Genomic DNA, 15101 nt, shown 5'->3' on the forward strand with positions numbered 1-15101 from the left:
TTTGAGAGGAAAAAGAAAGTCGGAATAGTAAAATCAGGTATAAAATTCCACAAGTAGAATAATGTTAAATTCTAAAACAGTAATATGGGTTTTTTGCAATTATTCTCTTTAAAAAAATATTAAATCAAATATTATTATTTTTTTTTTATATATTATGCTATTAAATATTTATTTTATATTTATATCTATTGTATTATATTATATAATTATTTTTATTAAAAGAAATTTACTATTCAAATGATTTTATTTTTTTTTTATATATTATGCTATTAAATATTTATTTTATATTTATATCTATTTTATTATATTATATAATTATTTTTTTATTAAAAGAAATTTACTATTCAAATGATTTTTAAAAAGGTGATTTGATAATTTTTAAAAATAACGATAAATTAATTATTACTTGTTAAAATATGAATAATAAAATTATAAGTAGATAAAATTTATTTATTACAGAAAGATTATAAATAAATTTAATGAATAACTAAAACAAAATAGTAATATAATTTTGATTGATAACGAAAAGAGTATAACTCACTAAACAATGAATGTTATTATCATAGGGCCTTTAAATCATTTAGGACAAATAATGTACGTAAAGATGATTTTATCTTTATTTTTTTATTTTTTTCCGTAAAAAAGTAATTATATGATATAATAAAGTAAAAAAAAAATTAAAAAAAAACCTTGAATAAAAGGAAGTATTTTTTTTTTTTTACTTACTATAATATTTTTTTCAATATTTTAATTTTAATAAATTTTTTGTAATATTTTGTTATAATTTTTATCAATTAATTTTAATTTTAAAATATTAGTATTATTTTTAAATTTTAATATTGAATGAAATTTACATAATTTTATTGTACTAATGGAATATTTAATAGTAATATTAATAATTTATGTAATTCTAAATTCCTAAATTGAACTAACCCATTGACCAGATCCCTAAACACCATTCCAGCAAACCTATCACTAACAACTCAAACCCCCACTCCACAAATCCTCACCGTTCAAATACAAACCCCTCATCATCAACGGCGTGGGGACACTCGGGACCTCAACTCCTGGGCGCTTAAATCCAAAACCCTGAAATCTTCTCCGCGACCTCGTCGTGACATCCATGGCTGCCTTTCCCGCGTCAACAATTCTTTTATTCTTTTCTCTTCACCAACTTCATCTCTTTCGTGCTGAATTCATCAACCGCAGCGCCACCTGACCCATTCAATCCCCAAATCAGCTCCATTTTCTCTCTCTCTCTTTCTTTCATGTCTGACTCCTTCGGCAGGTTCCGTCGCGATGCTCATCCCTCTCGTCTTCGCGCTCCTTCTCTGGCTCCCGATTTCGACTTCACAATCGCTCAGAGGTACGTCGATTGGTTCTTCATGCGTATTCGATTCTATTGTTTGATTTAATTACCGCTCAGTTCGATTCGATTCGATTCGATTCCGCTGTTATTTTTTTTTTTCGTAATCGTTTGAATTCTGTTGATTGTGGAGCCGATGCTTGATTACTTGACTTCGATTTTTCCTTTGAAGTTCTTCGATTTCTTGTTCTGAACTTGATTTCAGAATGGAAAATTTTTTCCCCAATTTTGTGGTCTAGGGTTTATACAATGATCAGTTCAATTTTACTTTAATCAAAATATTATACTCTCTACACGTATAATTTCTATTGTACTAAAGTATAAACTATATTTGCACAATTTTGTAGGTAATTGATTTTACTTTTTATTTTTTGTTAGGAAAGGAAAAATTTTACCTAGGAAGGCAGAGATTAAAAGTGGTAAATCAAGAGACAGTAAAAAAAAAAAAAAAAATTTGTGTTTAAAAAATAAAATAGGACAATTGGACGTGGGATATTAGTTTGTGTTGGAATGGAGTATTAAAATATTTGAATTTCAATATTTATATTTTAAATGCAAAATTGATTTATATAGTAAAATAAAAATAAATGAAAACTAGTTGTTTAACTTAAATATTTTCGGAGGAAAAAGATTAATTGAACAGTAAAAGTCTTATGAAAACCTCACAAGAAAGAAGTGTTTTGATTTTTGACTTTTTGAGATTGTGGAAATAAGGGTGTGTTTGTTAGTGGAGTTTGGATTTTGAACAGTCATATTTTGTATTGGAATGTTTATTTGATATGATATAAATATATCTTGAATGTAAAATTAAATTTTAATAAAACGAAAAAAAAATACGTATTTAATTTGACGTTGAAGAGAATTTCATGAATAGTAAAAACCTTACAAACAAACACAACCTACTCTATTTGGTTATGTTTTTGGTGTGATTTGGTGTTTTGATAATAGTAAAGTACTGAATTAAAATGATTGTTTTGATTGTTACATTAATAAGTGGTTTAAAGAGTTTATAGTTATACATTGAATGAAAAATAAATTTTGGATCGTAATATAGTACTCTTTTTGCCCAATCCAAACATAATATACAATTCAAGTTTGTTCACCTAACATATTTTTTGTGGAACGATTTCTTATAAGTACTACAAAAAAATATAATATATACATATATTAACACAATATATATAATATGTCCTTCATTCACTCACAAAAAGTTTAACAATTCAACATAAAATATTAATTTTTTATATTTTCGACACAAATTCTTCATATTTAACATAAAAATACATTATTATTATTTTTTTTTTTGTAGTAAAGGTAGATCTAGAGTTCATTACTTTTATACTCATATAAATTCATATGATTACATTACTTTATACAAAGTAAGTATAAAAATCTTTACAAAAATAAATACCATAAGTTATTATTTAAATATTAATATTTTTAACCTTAGTGCCAAAAGTAAATATTTACTTTATGGTCGGAGGGAGAAAATATTAAATTGAAAATGAATGTGTGATGTGATGGTTTTTGAAGATAGAGAAAATGTTAATCTTGATAATAGTGAAAATATTTGTTCGAATAAAATATTTAATTTTCATGTATAACATTATCAGATAAATTATTTTTATATTCAAAATATAACACCAAAAAACATATTTATATGATACAACTATTTTACCATTCAAAATTTATCTTTATAGGATATGTTATTTGTAGAAAATAGGTTTTTAGGTGTGTTTACTTGTAAAATTTTGCTCTTGATTTTATTATTCTACTTTTTTTTTTCTCCTAAAAGAACATCAAATTAAACACCTATTTTTTATTTATTATATTATACTGTAATATAATTTTACATTCAAAATATCACGTCAATATATATTTATATCAAATCAAACGACTATTTTAATTCAAAATTTTATTATTTAAAACTAAAACTCTTAACCAAAATCTTACAAGTAAACACATTAATACATTTTCTTTTTTAAAAGTTATGGATATTTTGATATTTCGATATGATTACTTTTAATATAATTAGAAATAAATAATTTTGAGTGAAATAGACAAAAATAGTAAAAAATAAGTTCATTGAGTTGAAACGGAGGGAGTATATATTTTTTAATGTTCTGATAAGTTACTATTGTTGATGATGAATAGTGGCAAACCTTCCAAAAGTATATATGTAATAGTTTTTGATTTGATGTTCTAAATAAAAAAGGGGCGTGTCCTTTGTATAGGAAAACAGAGAAACACCCAAAAATTTTGCATATCTTGCCTGAGGATAATTTGTGATGATGTCCAGGTGTGTTTCTTGATTGCGGGGCGAGCATTTCTTCGACACTCTCCGCCGTTGAATGGGTTCCGGACAGTGGTTACATCTCCGCCGGCGAATCCAAGGTTGTCCCAATATACGGCCTACTGCCAACACTCACCACTGTGCGAACATTTCCTCTGCAGGGGAATGTTTTCAAGAAGTTTTGCTACGAAGTTCCGGTGGACCGGACAAAAAAATACATGGTGAGGACAGCCTACTACTATGGAGGAGTCAATGGGAATGATCTTCCCCCGGTTTTTGATCTTATGGTCGATGGAACATTCTGGACTGCTGTCAATACCACAGAGGATTATGCTGCTGGAAATTTGAGTTATTACGAGGGAATATTTCTACCAGCTGGGAAGAATTTGAGCGTTTGTTTGGCTGCAAATACATATACGGATTCTGATCCTTTCATATCTGCGCTGGAGGTTGTGCCATTGTTGGATCAGCTGTACAATTCGACTGATTTTAAAGTTAATGCGATGACTTTGATGGCGAGGAATGGTTTTGGTCACGATGGACCGGTGATTGGGTGAGTTTTTTGAACGTGTTTGTTCTTGAATTTTTTTGTTATTCTTGGATTTGAAGTAGTATATCGAAATTAGGAATGCGAATGTGTGAATTGTGAAAGTATTATAGGAAATAATGTTTTGTGTGTTTTTGTTGAATTTTATTTTTATATGTATATATTGTGTTTTTTAGTAATATTTCTAGGGAATCATGTTACTGAAATACTAAACAGATACTCTAATTATAAGAAATATTGCGGATTCTTGACGATTATAATTTAGATTAGATATTACTATTGTTGTTTTAATTGTTTTTTTAGCTAAAGTTGCTATTTTGTTTTTCGGTAGACACTCACATTCGAATAACGTCGGATTCTTATAATTTGGTTGTTAACATGGTTTCAAATTCGAATCCTAACCGTCATCTATTTAGTTGTCTATGATATACTACCTCCGTCCGGCTCTAAGGGTCTCATTTACTTTTTTTTGCGTATTGATATTTGAATATTAATTATTATATGAAAAATGTAGTACAAATCAAGGGAAGAAAGACGAAAATACTTCTATGAGTGTCTTGTAATACTATTATAATAACATTTGTGCAAAAACTTATACAAATATAAGGGTATTTTTAATGTTAACTACAATGATGCAAAAAGGTAAATGAGACCCTTAGAGCCGAACAGGCAGAGTAATATATTTCTTTAATATTGAAAATTCTCGATGAATTGAGTCTGATAAGATGTGTATAGCTGATACTCGACCCGATGACTGCTATGTTGATTATAGAGATCGATTATAACTTTTAGGAAAAAAACCTTTTCAGCGTGCAGTTAGCTTGTTTCGATCTGTATCAATAACATTGTTCGACTAGATAGACTTTTTTTGCTTAGTAAGTGTTTTATTAGCACATTTTTCTTTTGAAATTTCTTTTGGTTATTCGATTTTCTATCTAACAAAAGAATGTTGCTATTTGCCAGATATCCCGATGACCAATTCAATCGCTACTGGGAACCATATGGACGAGATGCATTTCCTCAATCGACTTCTCAAAATCTTGGTCTTTCCGGAATCTGGAATCTGCCCCCTCCAAAACTGTTTCAGACACGGCTGGCAAGAAACCTGCCCGAACCCCTGACATTACTTTGGCCGATGAAGTCTATACCAAGCGACAAACATTATTACATTGCGCTCTACTTTGCGGATGACCAAACTTCGTCTTCTTCCAGGAGCGCGAGAATCTTAGACATAACCATAAACGGCATTGCATATTACAATAACCTGAGCTTAACTCCAGCTGGAGTCGTCGTTTTTGCAAACGATTGGCCTCTTTCCGGAGATACTAATTTGACCCTGAGCCCGTCTCCTGGATCAACTGCTGGCCCTCTTATCAATGCTGGAGAGGTTTTTCGATTGATTCCTGCTGGAGGGAAAACGCTCGCGCGTGATGGTATGTTAACTTATTTTAAAACTTTACGCGACGAGCCTTAACTGCGTAGCATGATCAATTCGATGGCAAATTATTGTTCTTGCAGTGATTGCTATGATAAATTTAAGGAAAAGCTTTCTGAACCCTCCGGCTGATTGGAATGGCGATCCGTGCTTACCTAATCAATATCCGTGGACTGGAGTTTCGTGTTCTGAAGGACCTCGGATTCGAATTGTTTCCCTGTGAGTATGTTCTTACTATTTGTGCAATTTCATTGTTGTTTTTACTAGGAGTTGAATTATTTGAGGATCTGAAATCATCGTGCGAATGGATCGGGTTAGGTTCGGGTTTGAGCTTGTAGAATCACGTCAAAATTGCATCGAACATATAAAAATAAATAGATTGAAACTATAAAGATAATATTTGTATGAAGAATGATATATAGGATGATTTGTAGAAACTATGGCGATCTCTTTATATGTTATTACATTGGAAATGTTTTGTGTTCAAATCAACATGGTCGCTCATTTATTAAAAAAAACTTAACATGGAAGGAGCTTGTGAGAAACATCCCGGGGTGTATGCGAGGAGGCGCGTTGGCATATAAGATATATATTATATATTATACTCCCTCTTTTCCAAAAGAATTGTCTTTGTTTTTCTATTTTTGTTCGTCTCAAAACAATTGTCATGTTTTCTTATTTAGTAACAGTGATTTCCACTTTATAACAAAATTATTCTTACTTTTTCAAATTATTCGTAATTATTACTCTAACCTACTTTTTTAAATCCTTCAAAAAGTAAGGATATTTTAGTCTTTTACATTCTACTTTATACCAACAAAAACACCTCTTCTGAGACGGAGGGAATAAAATAGATACATTTTGTTTAAACTCTTGGTAATTAAGGATGCGTTTACCTAGGTTTTGGTTTTTTGTCTAAAAAAGTAGTTTGAATTTACGATGTTTTGTTAGAAAAAATAGTATATTTTTAGAGAGAATATAGATTTTCTATGCGTCATTTTTTCAAAAACATGGGCATGGGTGAATATTGGGCATGAGAAATATACAAACCAAACTTCTTTAAAGAACCAAAATTGTATTTCCCCTAAATTTTCTAAATGAAAATTGGGCGTTAGATATAATATTTTAAGGAAAAAAAAGTATATTTCACTTTAGAACAAATAATGTGAAAACAAGTTCGAAAGCACTAGTAAACACACACTCCCGAGCATTTGTAGCAAAAGGATTTTCATTTTGATTTATCTTCGATCGGTTTCTCTGCAGGAACCTAACCGGCATGGCTATTTCAGGATCGATCTCGCCTAGTATTTCCCGGATGACAGCACTGAACACAATGTGCGCCAAATTCTCTTTTCTCATCGTAATTTGCATGTTTGTTCGATTTAATTTATGCACAACAATTCATTCATCAATGATTTCTTCTAATGCACAGCTTGCTTGGAAGCAATAGCTTATCGGGTGCTATTCCGGACATGAGTTCATTGAAGGGATTGCAGATCTTGTCAGTCGAATAATCCTTATTATTATCCATCTAAGTTTTCTCTCTTTCTTTTTTTTTTTGACACATTTTCGTCTTCTTCAGGCATTTGGAAGACAATCAGTTAACCGGAATGATTCCTCCTTCGCTAGGAAACTTGCAAAATTTGCGAGAACTGTAAGTTCTATACTCAACACTACGGATAAATTCGATTCCTTTTTTTTTTTTTTTCTTGATAATGTGTGCATGTGTGTGCATATATAGGTTAGCTTTCTTTCAGTGATCCACAACTTAATTGCATATCGATGTTTCTAGCCGAAAAATGGAAAAAATGCCAATGTGTTAACGTAAATACATATCTCACTTGTCGTTGCTCTAAAAGTATCATATTTTAGTTTTAATTATTATTATTTTTTTTAAGAATGGATTCTAACGCGATTTCTATGCTTAGTTTCTTGCAAAACAACAACCTAACGGGGCAAGTCCCGAGCAACCTCAAAAGCAAACCGGGATTGATAATAAGGTGAGTTCTATCGAGCTAAAATAATGTTTGATGTAATATTTTTTTTAAAAGAAAAAATATATATATATATATTTTTAAGCGCATAATTGAAATAGTAAAATTTAAAAAATTTGTGTTAGAAAAACACATGCTAATTGTTTTTATGCTTCCCTTTTCTTCTTAGGTATAGTCCCGGGAACCCGTTGTTGATTCCATAGAGTATTCCTTTGTTCCCCTTCGTCATTCTTTGCTTGGCGTCGAAAATTGCCCGAAATTTTCCATGTCTATAGTCCATCGAAGATTTGTTTGTGGTGTGAGTCGCTTTTGTATCTATTCGATGTTCTTTTGTTTCGAAGGTTTGTCGCGAAAAAAAATAATTTTAAGTAAGTTTTTCTTTCTTTTTTTCCTAGAAATTATGTATCGAATGTTTCTTCGTGTAACTTTTCACTTGGTTCAATTTGTAAATATTTGTAGCTTCTTTTTTTTTTTTATTAGTAAATACTCTTTTCATTCTAGTTAAATAGTCTCTCTCATTTAAATCGTCTTACATTTCATTCCATCTAAATAGTTCATTTGCATTTGTAAAAATAATTTACCCTTGGGTTCGTTTGTAGGATTTCATCCAAATTCTACTATTTATCCAAAATTTTCTTCCCAAAAATATCAAATCAAATCCTTATTTTTTATTTTTTATATTATATTAAAAATCAATTTTACATTCAAAACATCACATCAACGTCTATTTATCTCACATCATACAACTATTCAAATTCAAAAATTTTACTATTCAAATCCCAACTCAAAATCCAAACTTCCAATCAAACACACCCCAAGTGTATATAATCGTCTTACATTTAGAAAATTGTATTTAACGAGAAATTGTGTATTAATAAAAATAATTATTATATAATAGAAATAATTATAGATTATAAAATTTAAAATATGATTAAAATATACTACTGCCGTCTGGCTCTAAGGATTTTATTTACGTTTTGCGCGTCGATCTTTGAAGATTAATTATTATATCAAAATATAGTATAAATTAAGAAAAAAATTGTAAAAATACTTCTATTAGTGTCTTATAATACTAATATAATGAAATTTATACAAAAAAAAAAAATTATACAAATATAAAGATATTTTTAATGTTAAATACAATAACACAAAATATAAATGTGACTCTTAGAATCGAAGTAGTATAATTATTCCTTAAAAACTAACAAATTATATAGGACAAATCAAAATAGAAATATTGAATACTTGGGACAGAGGGAGTAATTTAAATCGAATACTTCTTCCGTCTCAATACAATAGTCTTGTTCACTATTTTTATCCGTCTCAAAACAATAGTCTTATTTCCATAAATAATCATATCACTACAAAACTACCCCTACTCTTTCATTATTATTATTACACAATTGTCACTACTTTTTACACTAATGCACTCACAATGGTAAAAATGTCTTTTACCTACATTTTAAATCTCGTATCCAACACAACTAAGACTATAGTTTCGGAACGAAGGGAGTATTACTTTGGGACACAAACTCAACTACCACATCCAAAAATAGAAGGAAAATTCATACTTATAGACTCTTAGTAGAAGCATTCAAAAATAAATCGATATTTTAGCCCAAAATAGACAAGATTATACTAGTATTAAATTGACTCGGTAATATTATACACCTATTGGAGATTGAATTCAAATCATAGCCTACATAGGAAAATTGTTTCACCATTTAACTCATAAAAATGAGTTAATGAAGCAACATTGAAATAGAAATGTCCTTTAGAAGAGGCTATGATTGTTCATTCTCAGCGAAGGGCCTACTAGTCCTCTTCAATTTCAATTTTTCTTTTTAATATATATTTCTTTTTTCCGTCAAATTTATTTTTATTTTTTTTAGTTTATTGGTTAAATTTATCTTATTACTTATTTTAATAAAACTAACAAATTAACGTTTAATTATTATCCTCACTTACTTGTACAAAATGTCATTATTTTTATTTTTTTTTTCTAATTTTTGTGTGTTTCTTTTGGTTGAGTTTGAAAAAATTTGGTTTAGATTTGATATTAATATAATGTTTGATGGGATATTTTATAAGAAAAAAAAATGTAGTTTTTTTCGAAAAGCGCAAAATTTCAAAGAGTAAAATTTGAAAAAATTAAAATAAAGAAACATACTATTATTTTTAATTAAATTTCAAGAATATCTTCAACTATCTTTTTATTTTTTATTATTTTTCAATAATTTTTTTTTTTTTTTTTTTTTTTTTTATCTATCTTTGCACCGGAACTAAATATTCTAAATTTTCGGGACAAAAAGAGTATGTATATATATAAATATTTATTACAAGTCCCCATAAAGACAAAACACATGATCAATAATATATACTATATATATATGTATAAATAAATATAATAAAAGCAGTTGTGTAGTAACTTGGTTCAATGACTTGTCCCTCTCATCATAACATATTAACACCTCCAAACAAACAGTATTTCCCTTTTCCAAATAATAATAATAATAAATTAAATAAAGTTAATGGAATCCCCATAATTTGTGCATCATGTTTCCCTAATCATCTCTACAAACTTAATCACAATTTTATTTTTATTTTTTTAGAAAAAAAAAAAATAATCAACATTTTAGGATGTGTTTAGTTTATTTTGGAATTATATTTTTAAAATAAAAAATTGAATATGATATTTTTATAGAAAATAAATGTTACCATAAATTCTATAGTGTGAAAATAAAATCAAGATTACAACTAAGCATTATTTTCATTTATTTCTCACTAGAAGGGCCGCTTTCAAATAGTTTTCGTTCGATTACGCATTAATCAATATTCGATTGATCTGTTAGATGTTTTATCGACAAAAAGACTTTAATTCATGACAATAAATTGTCATTGACTTTATGAATGTATTAAGATCTTGAATTAAGGTTCGGGATTGATGCACTAATTATATATATAATTTATTTTTTATTTTTTTCGTCACGTATTTTTTAATCCCTTATAATTTTTTGTCATCTAAGTATTTTCTTATTCGTAATTTAATCTTGATTAAGATATAAAAAATGTACCAAAAGAAAATAATAAAGTCCATGATCTTAGAAAAATAAAATAATGAATCATACTTAAAAAATGAATCAACATAATTTTTTATTAAATTCACAACATACCAAAAAAAAAAAAAATCGATTCAAAAGCAATAAATCAACACATACAAAAGTACAAGAAACTTACAAAGAAAAAAAGAAAAAAAAATTAAATAAACTAAAAAAAATAAAAATAAAATTTTATTCTCTACCGAATATATATAATTAATTAAATACTCTCTAATTTCCCCGACGATTTCTTTAACGAAAACAACGGAGGCAATCCATTGATCTTCCCTTGTGTGCAAATCGGGACATGAATCATTGGCCGTATCCTTATACTCGCGGATCTTGTTCTTTCGACACCTTTCTTAACTCTTCTTACAATCTTATCCTTGGTGCTAATTTCTTTCTGATCGTCCGAAGATGTAATCTCAACCGTTGATCTTCCTGATGATGACGACGACGACGACGAAGATGGCGATAGAGTAGAATTAGCCCTTTGTTTCTTAAGCCTCAATAATTCTTTCCATAAAACGGTGCATTTAGGAGGTCTCGGCGACGGATCCTCGTCGAGGAACCATCCGATCCTCGTCTCGTCCTTACCACTTTGCATGGTGACCTCCTCCGACTTTAGGACAACCTTATCGAGCTTCTCGATATGTTGCACTTGCCAAAATGGTAATAACTTGCCCTCGCGAAATAACTCGTCGGCGGTCATCATGTCCGTCCGAATTCCCGATAGGAATTCGAATTGGTCGGGATTTCGGACGGGCTCCGTCTCCATGCGCCCGCGATCGGGACATATTGAGATGAAGTTGCTCTCGTCTAGAAACTCGGTCGAGAATGATATTCGGGCCGGGCTTTGGATCGGGCTCGAGCTTGAACTTGAGATCAAGATCGGGCCTGCCTCAGTGTCACACTCAGGTGGAGCACCAGAATCGCCATCAGATCGAATTGACACCATTTCTTTAAGAGAGGATTCAAGAAATTTTTAGAGTTAGAAATTTTTTTTTTGGAAATTTTGGATGAGGACTTGTAGAGTGTGTTTTGTGTGTTGATGACTTATTTATAAAGAATGAGTTCAAGGGCATATATACATACATATATACATACACAATATATATATATATACATATACATACAGCTCATCTAAGAACTATCAAGAATCAAATTTGGTCAAATTTACTTTCATAAAGTTTGATTCTTTCTCTCTAGGGATTTATATATAATTTACATACTTAGGCTTGTTTCTTTAACAAAAATTTTCCAACACATATTTCTTTAAAAAAAATTAATATATTATATACCTTCATTATTTTTATATTATCTACACAATTTTTTATTAGTACGATATTGTCCGCTTTGGGTTGAGCCCGCACAGATTTATTTTTGAATATTCTCCAAAAGGTCTCATACTAGTGAAATTCACTCGGGACTTATTATAAAGTGTGAAATTTTCTTCCCAACTTCCGATGTGGGACTTGGATTTGCACCCCAATATGAAAATTCGCAGCTACTATCTAAAATTGCGCATAGTGTAAACCCCTCCGCCGAAGATAATAGTTTGTATACTATTGTGCGGTTAGAAGATTATCTCATATCATACGTACCAAAAAAAAAAAAAACCGACAAACATATTTTTAGAAAATTATAAAAATAAATTATATGACTAAAATAGCTGGAATAACTAACTTTTTATATTATCTAAAATTATATGACAAAATTGATGACACGTAATGTAATAAAAATAGTAAATTCTTGAAAATAAATAAAATTAAGATAAGGGTCTTAGAGACTTCTTTGGGAGATAGTGAATGTTGGGATTTGAGTCTAGAATATTATTATTATTATTATTATTATTATTATTATTATTCACAAATATATAATTCCTATAGCAAATATAAATAAAAATGTAATGATAATTAAATAAAGTAAGCTCTTTCGATTTGTAGTTTTCATTATATTTTCATATTATTCATAAATAATAAAGTATTACTAAAAAATTATATATTTAAATTATTGTTTGAGATTTATTAATTGTTCAAAATATCACATTTTTTGCATATAGATTTCAAAATATTGAAATACTATGGTTGGAGCTTTGAATTTTAGATTTGGGTTTTGAACAATAAAAAATACTGTAGAATTGATGTGATGTTTTAAATATAAAATTAATTTTTATTATATATAAAACAAAAAAATAAATTTTTAGTTTAATTTTTTTTAAAAAAATAATAAATAGCAAAATTCTACCAAAATATTTTAAGCAAGCGCACCCTAATTAAAGAACACTTGTAAATAAACCCATAATTATATTATTATTATATATTCTCAAAAAAATAGATATTAATTATATTGGATCTTGTTAAATTATTGAATATATATATATTATATTATTATTATTATTATATTCTCAAAATTAATTTTATTAAAAAATAGATATTAATTATATTGGATCATGTTAAATTATTGAATATATATATATATATATATAAAAGCTTGTTAGAACTCTACACGTAGTAATACGTGGAATTCAATAATTTTAGTATAATATATAGATGTTTGAAAATGTTGGAATCTTAAAAGATTTTAATATAATTAAATAATTAAATTTTAATGTGATATTTTTAATAAAAATTAATAGAATTTTAGATAAAAATATATTATTTAGTATAATATTATCTCCGTCTCATATCTATATATTCATTTGCTTTTTGTACGAAGTTTTAGAAATATTAGTATTACCCTTGTCCACCGCCAATCTATCCATTTACATTTGGCGTCATTATTTTTAGTGTTAAAAATATTTTTATATTTGTATAATTTTTTTGTAGAAATATCGTTACATTAGTATTATAAGACACCAATAGAATTATTTTTTTCGTTTTTCCTGGTTTTGTATTACGTTTTGATATAATAATTAATATTCAAATATTAACATTCAAAAATTAAACTGATAGATTGTGCGGATATAGTATTATATTGAAATAAAATAGAAATAAAGGTAAAAATGATTAAATTAATTCTATTAGTATGGTATAATATAAAAGTAATAACATTTGTGTAATATACTGTAAATTGAAAGAATATTTGTAATATTAGGTAGATATTACAATTACTAAAAAAAGTAAATTGATACTTTATTATGGAACAGACCGAAATGAAAAAATGAATAAATTGTTAAGAGACGGAGAGAATAATATTTTATTATAGCAAAATTATTATTGACAAATAATATAAATTTTTTTAAATATATACATATATATATATACATTGTGTGGTGTGGATAAGTAGAAGCAGAAAGAGAAGAGCTAAGGTTTAGTGTATGAAATGAGGGGACAGCACATGGGACTCCTTCTCCATCGTTTTGCATAACGACAAAAACACACAAATATTATAGCCGATAAAAATAAATACAGTTTAAAAATTCGATTCGAACCGATATAAAAATTAAAAATTAAAAAGGAAAATTGTATTTTAACCCCAAAAGATAGACTCAATTTCTTTTCAAGCCGTGCCAATCCGGCATGACGATGCCTAGGCCTGGCCTTTTAAAGTCAAGTCGGGTCGGGTCGGGTCACGTCTGGCCCGGTCCAATTTAATAATTTGAAGTATATTTTAGAATATACTAAATCTGTTTTACTCCAAATTATTTTTTTGAATATTTTTAATAAATTAAAAAATAATATACTTCTGTCTAATAAGAAGAGTATCATGAGCTTTTTGTATGTTGATATTAATTATTATATCAATACGTAGTCTAAATCAAAAGAAAATGACAAATGTAAAATGTTTTGATATTTTTGGCTAAGTAAAAATTAAAAATATTTTAGTACTATTGTATACCATTATTTTTATTAAAATAGAAAATAGATACTTTGAGTTTAACAAATAAATAATCAAAAGTAAAAATACAGTGTAATGGTTTAATTATTTTTTTTAAAAAAAATAATATATTTTTATTAAAAATCGTACAAAATATATAGCAGCTTGTGTTTAAAATTCATTTGTTAGCATTGATTTGAATTACTATTATTTTGAATTATTTAAATAAATTGGGTCTAATTCAATCTGGTACGCTAAAGAAATTTCAAAACACAAGAAATTTTATAAAATTTATTATAGATTAAGTTGGTTTAATTTAATGATAATTAATGTCAATGTACATAATGTTTGGGACCGTTTTGGATCCAAAGTTGATTCAATTTTATAAAAATAATAAGATGATATTTTGAAAAGTGTGAAGATTGATTTATTTTATTTTATTTTATTTTATTATTTTTTCAATTGAATTAATACATTCAAGTGATTATGTTTCTTTTGTCCAAAATGTCATATTTTTACTTGACTCTTGTGTTTTAAAAATATATATAC

The 15101-nt window shown here is 27.8% G+C and overlaps 2 protein-coding genes across 2 annotated transcripts; one reads left to right on the forward strand and one right to left on the reverse strand.

Moving 5' to 3' along the window:
• The first annotated feature begins 1036 nt into the window (after positions 1 to 1036).
• Positions 1037 to 8099, forward strand: LOC127250708 (putative leucine-rich repeat receptor-like serine/threonine-protein kinase At2g14440). Its single transcript, XM_051274118.1, has 9 exons — positions 1037 to 1366; positions 3666 to 4212; positions 5170 to 5639; positions 5725 to 5860; positions 6905 to 6976; positions 7074 to 7142; positions 7224 to 7295; positions 7570 to 7641; positions 7805 to 8099. The coding sequence occupies exons 1-9, from the start codon at positions 1300 to 1302 to the stop codon at positions 7836 to 7838; spliced, it is 1539 nt and encodes a 512-aa protein (XP_051130075.1). The 5' UTR covers positions 1037 to 1299; the 3' UTR covers positions 7839 to 8099.
• A 2672-nt stretch (positions 8100 to 10771) lies between these two features.
• LOC127250529 (uncharacterized) lies at positions 10772 to 11871 on the reverse strand. The gene has a single exon (XM_051273859.1). The coding sequence runs from the start codon at positions 11689 to 11691 to the stop codon at positions 10954 to 10956; it is 738 nt and encodes a 245-aa protein (XP_051129816.1). The 5' UTR covers positions 11692 to 11871; the 3' UTR covers positions 10772 to 10953.
• Between the last annotated feature and the right edge of the window lie 3230 nt (positions 11872 to 15101).

Source organism: Andrographis paniculata, unplaced genomic scaffold (genome assembly GCF_009805555.1).
Source record: "Andrographis paniculata isolate CXL003 unplaced genomic scaffold, ASM980555v1 Contig37END, whole genome shotgun sequence".
Classification (NCBI taxonomy): Eukaryota; Viridiplantae; Streptophyta; class Magnoliopsida; order Lamiales; family Acanthaceae; genus Andrographis; species Andrographis paniculata.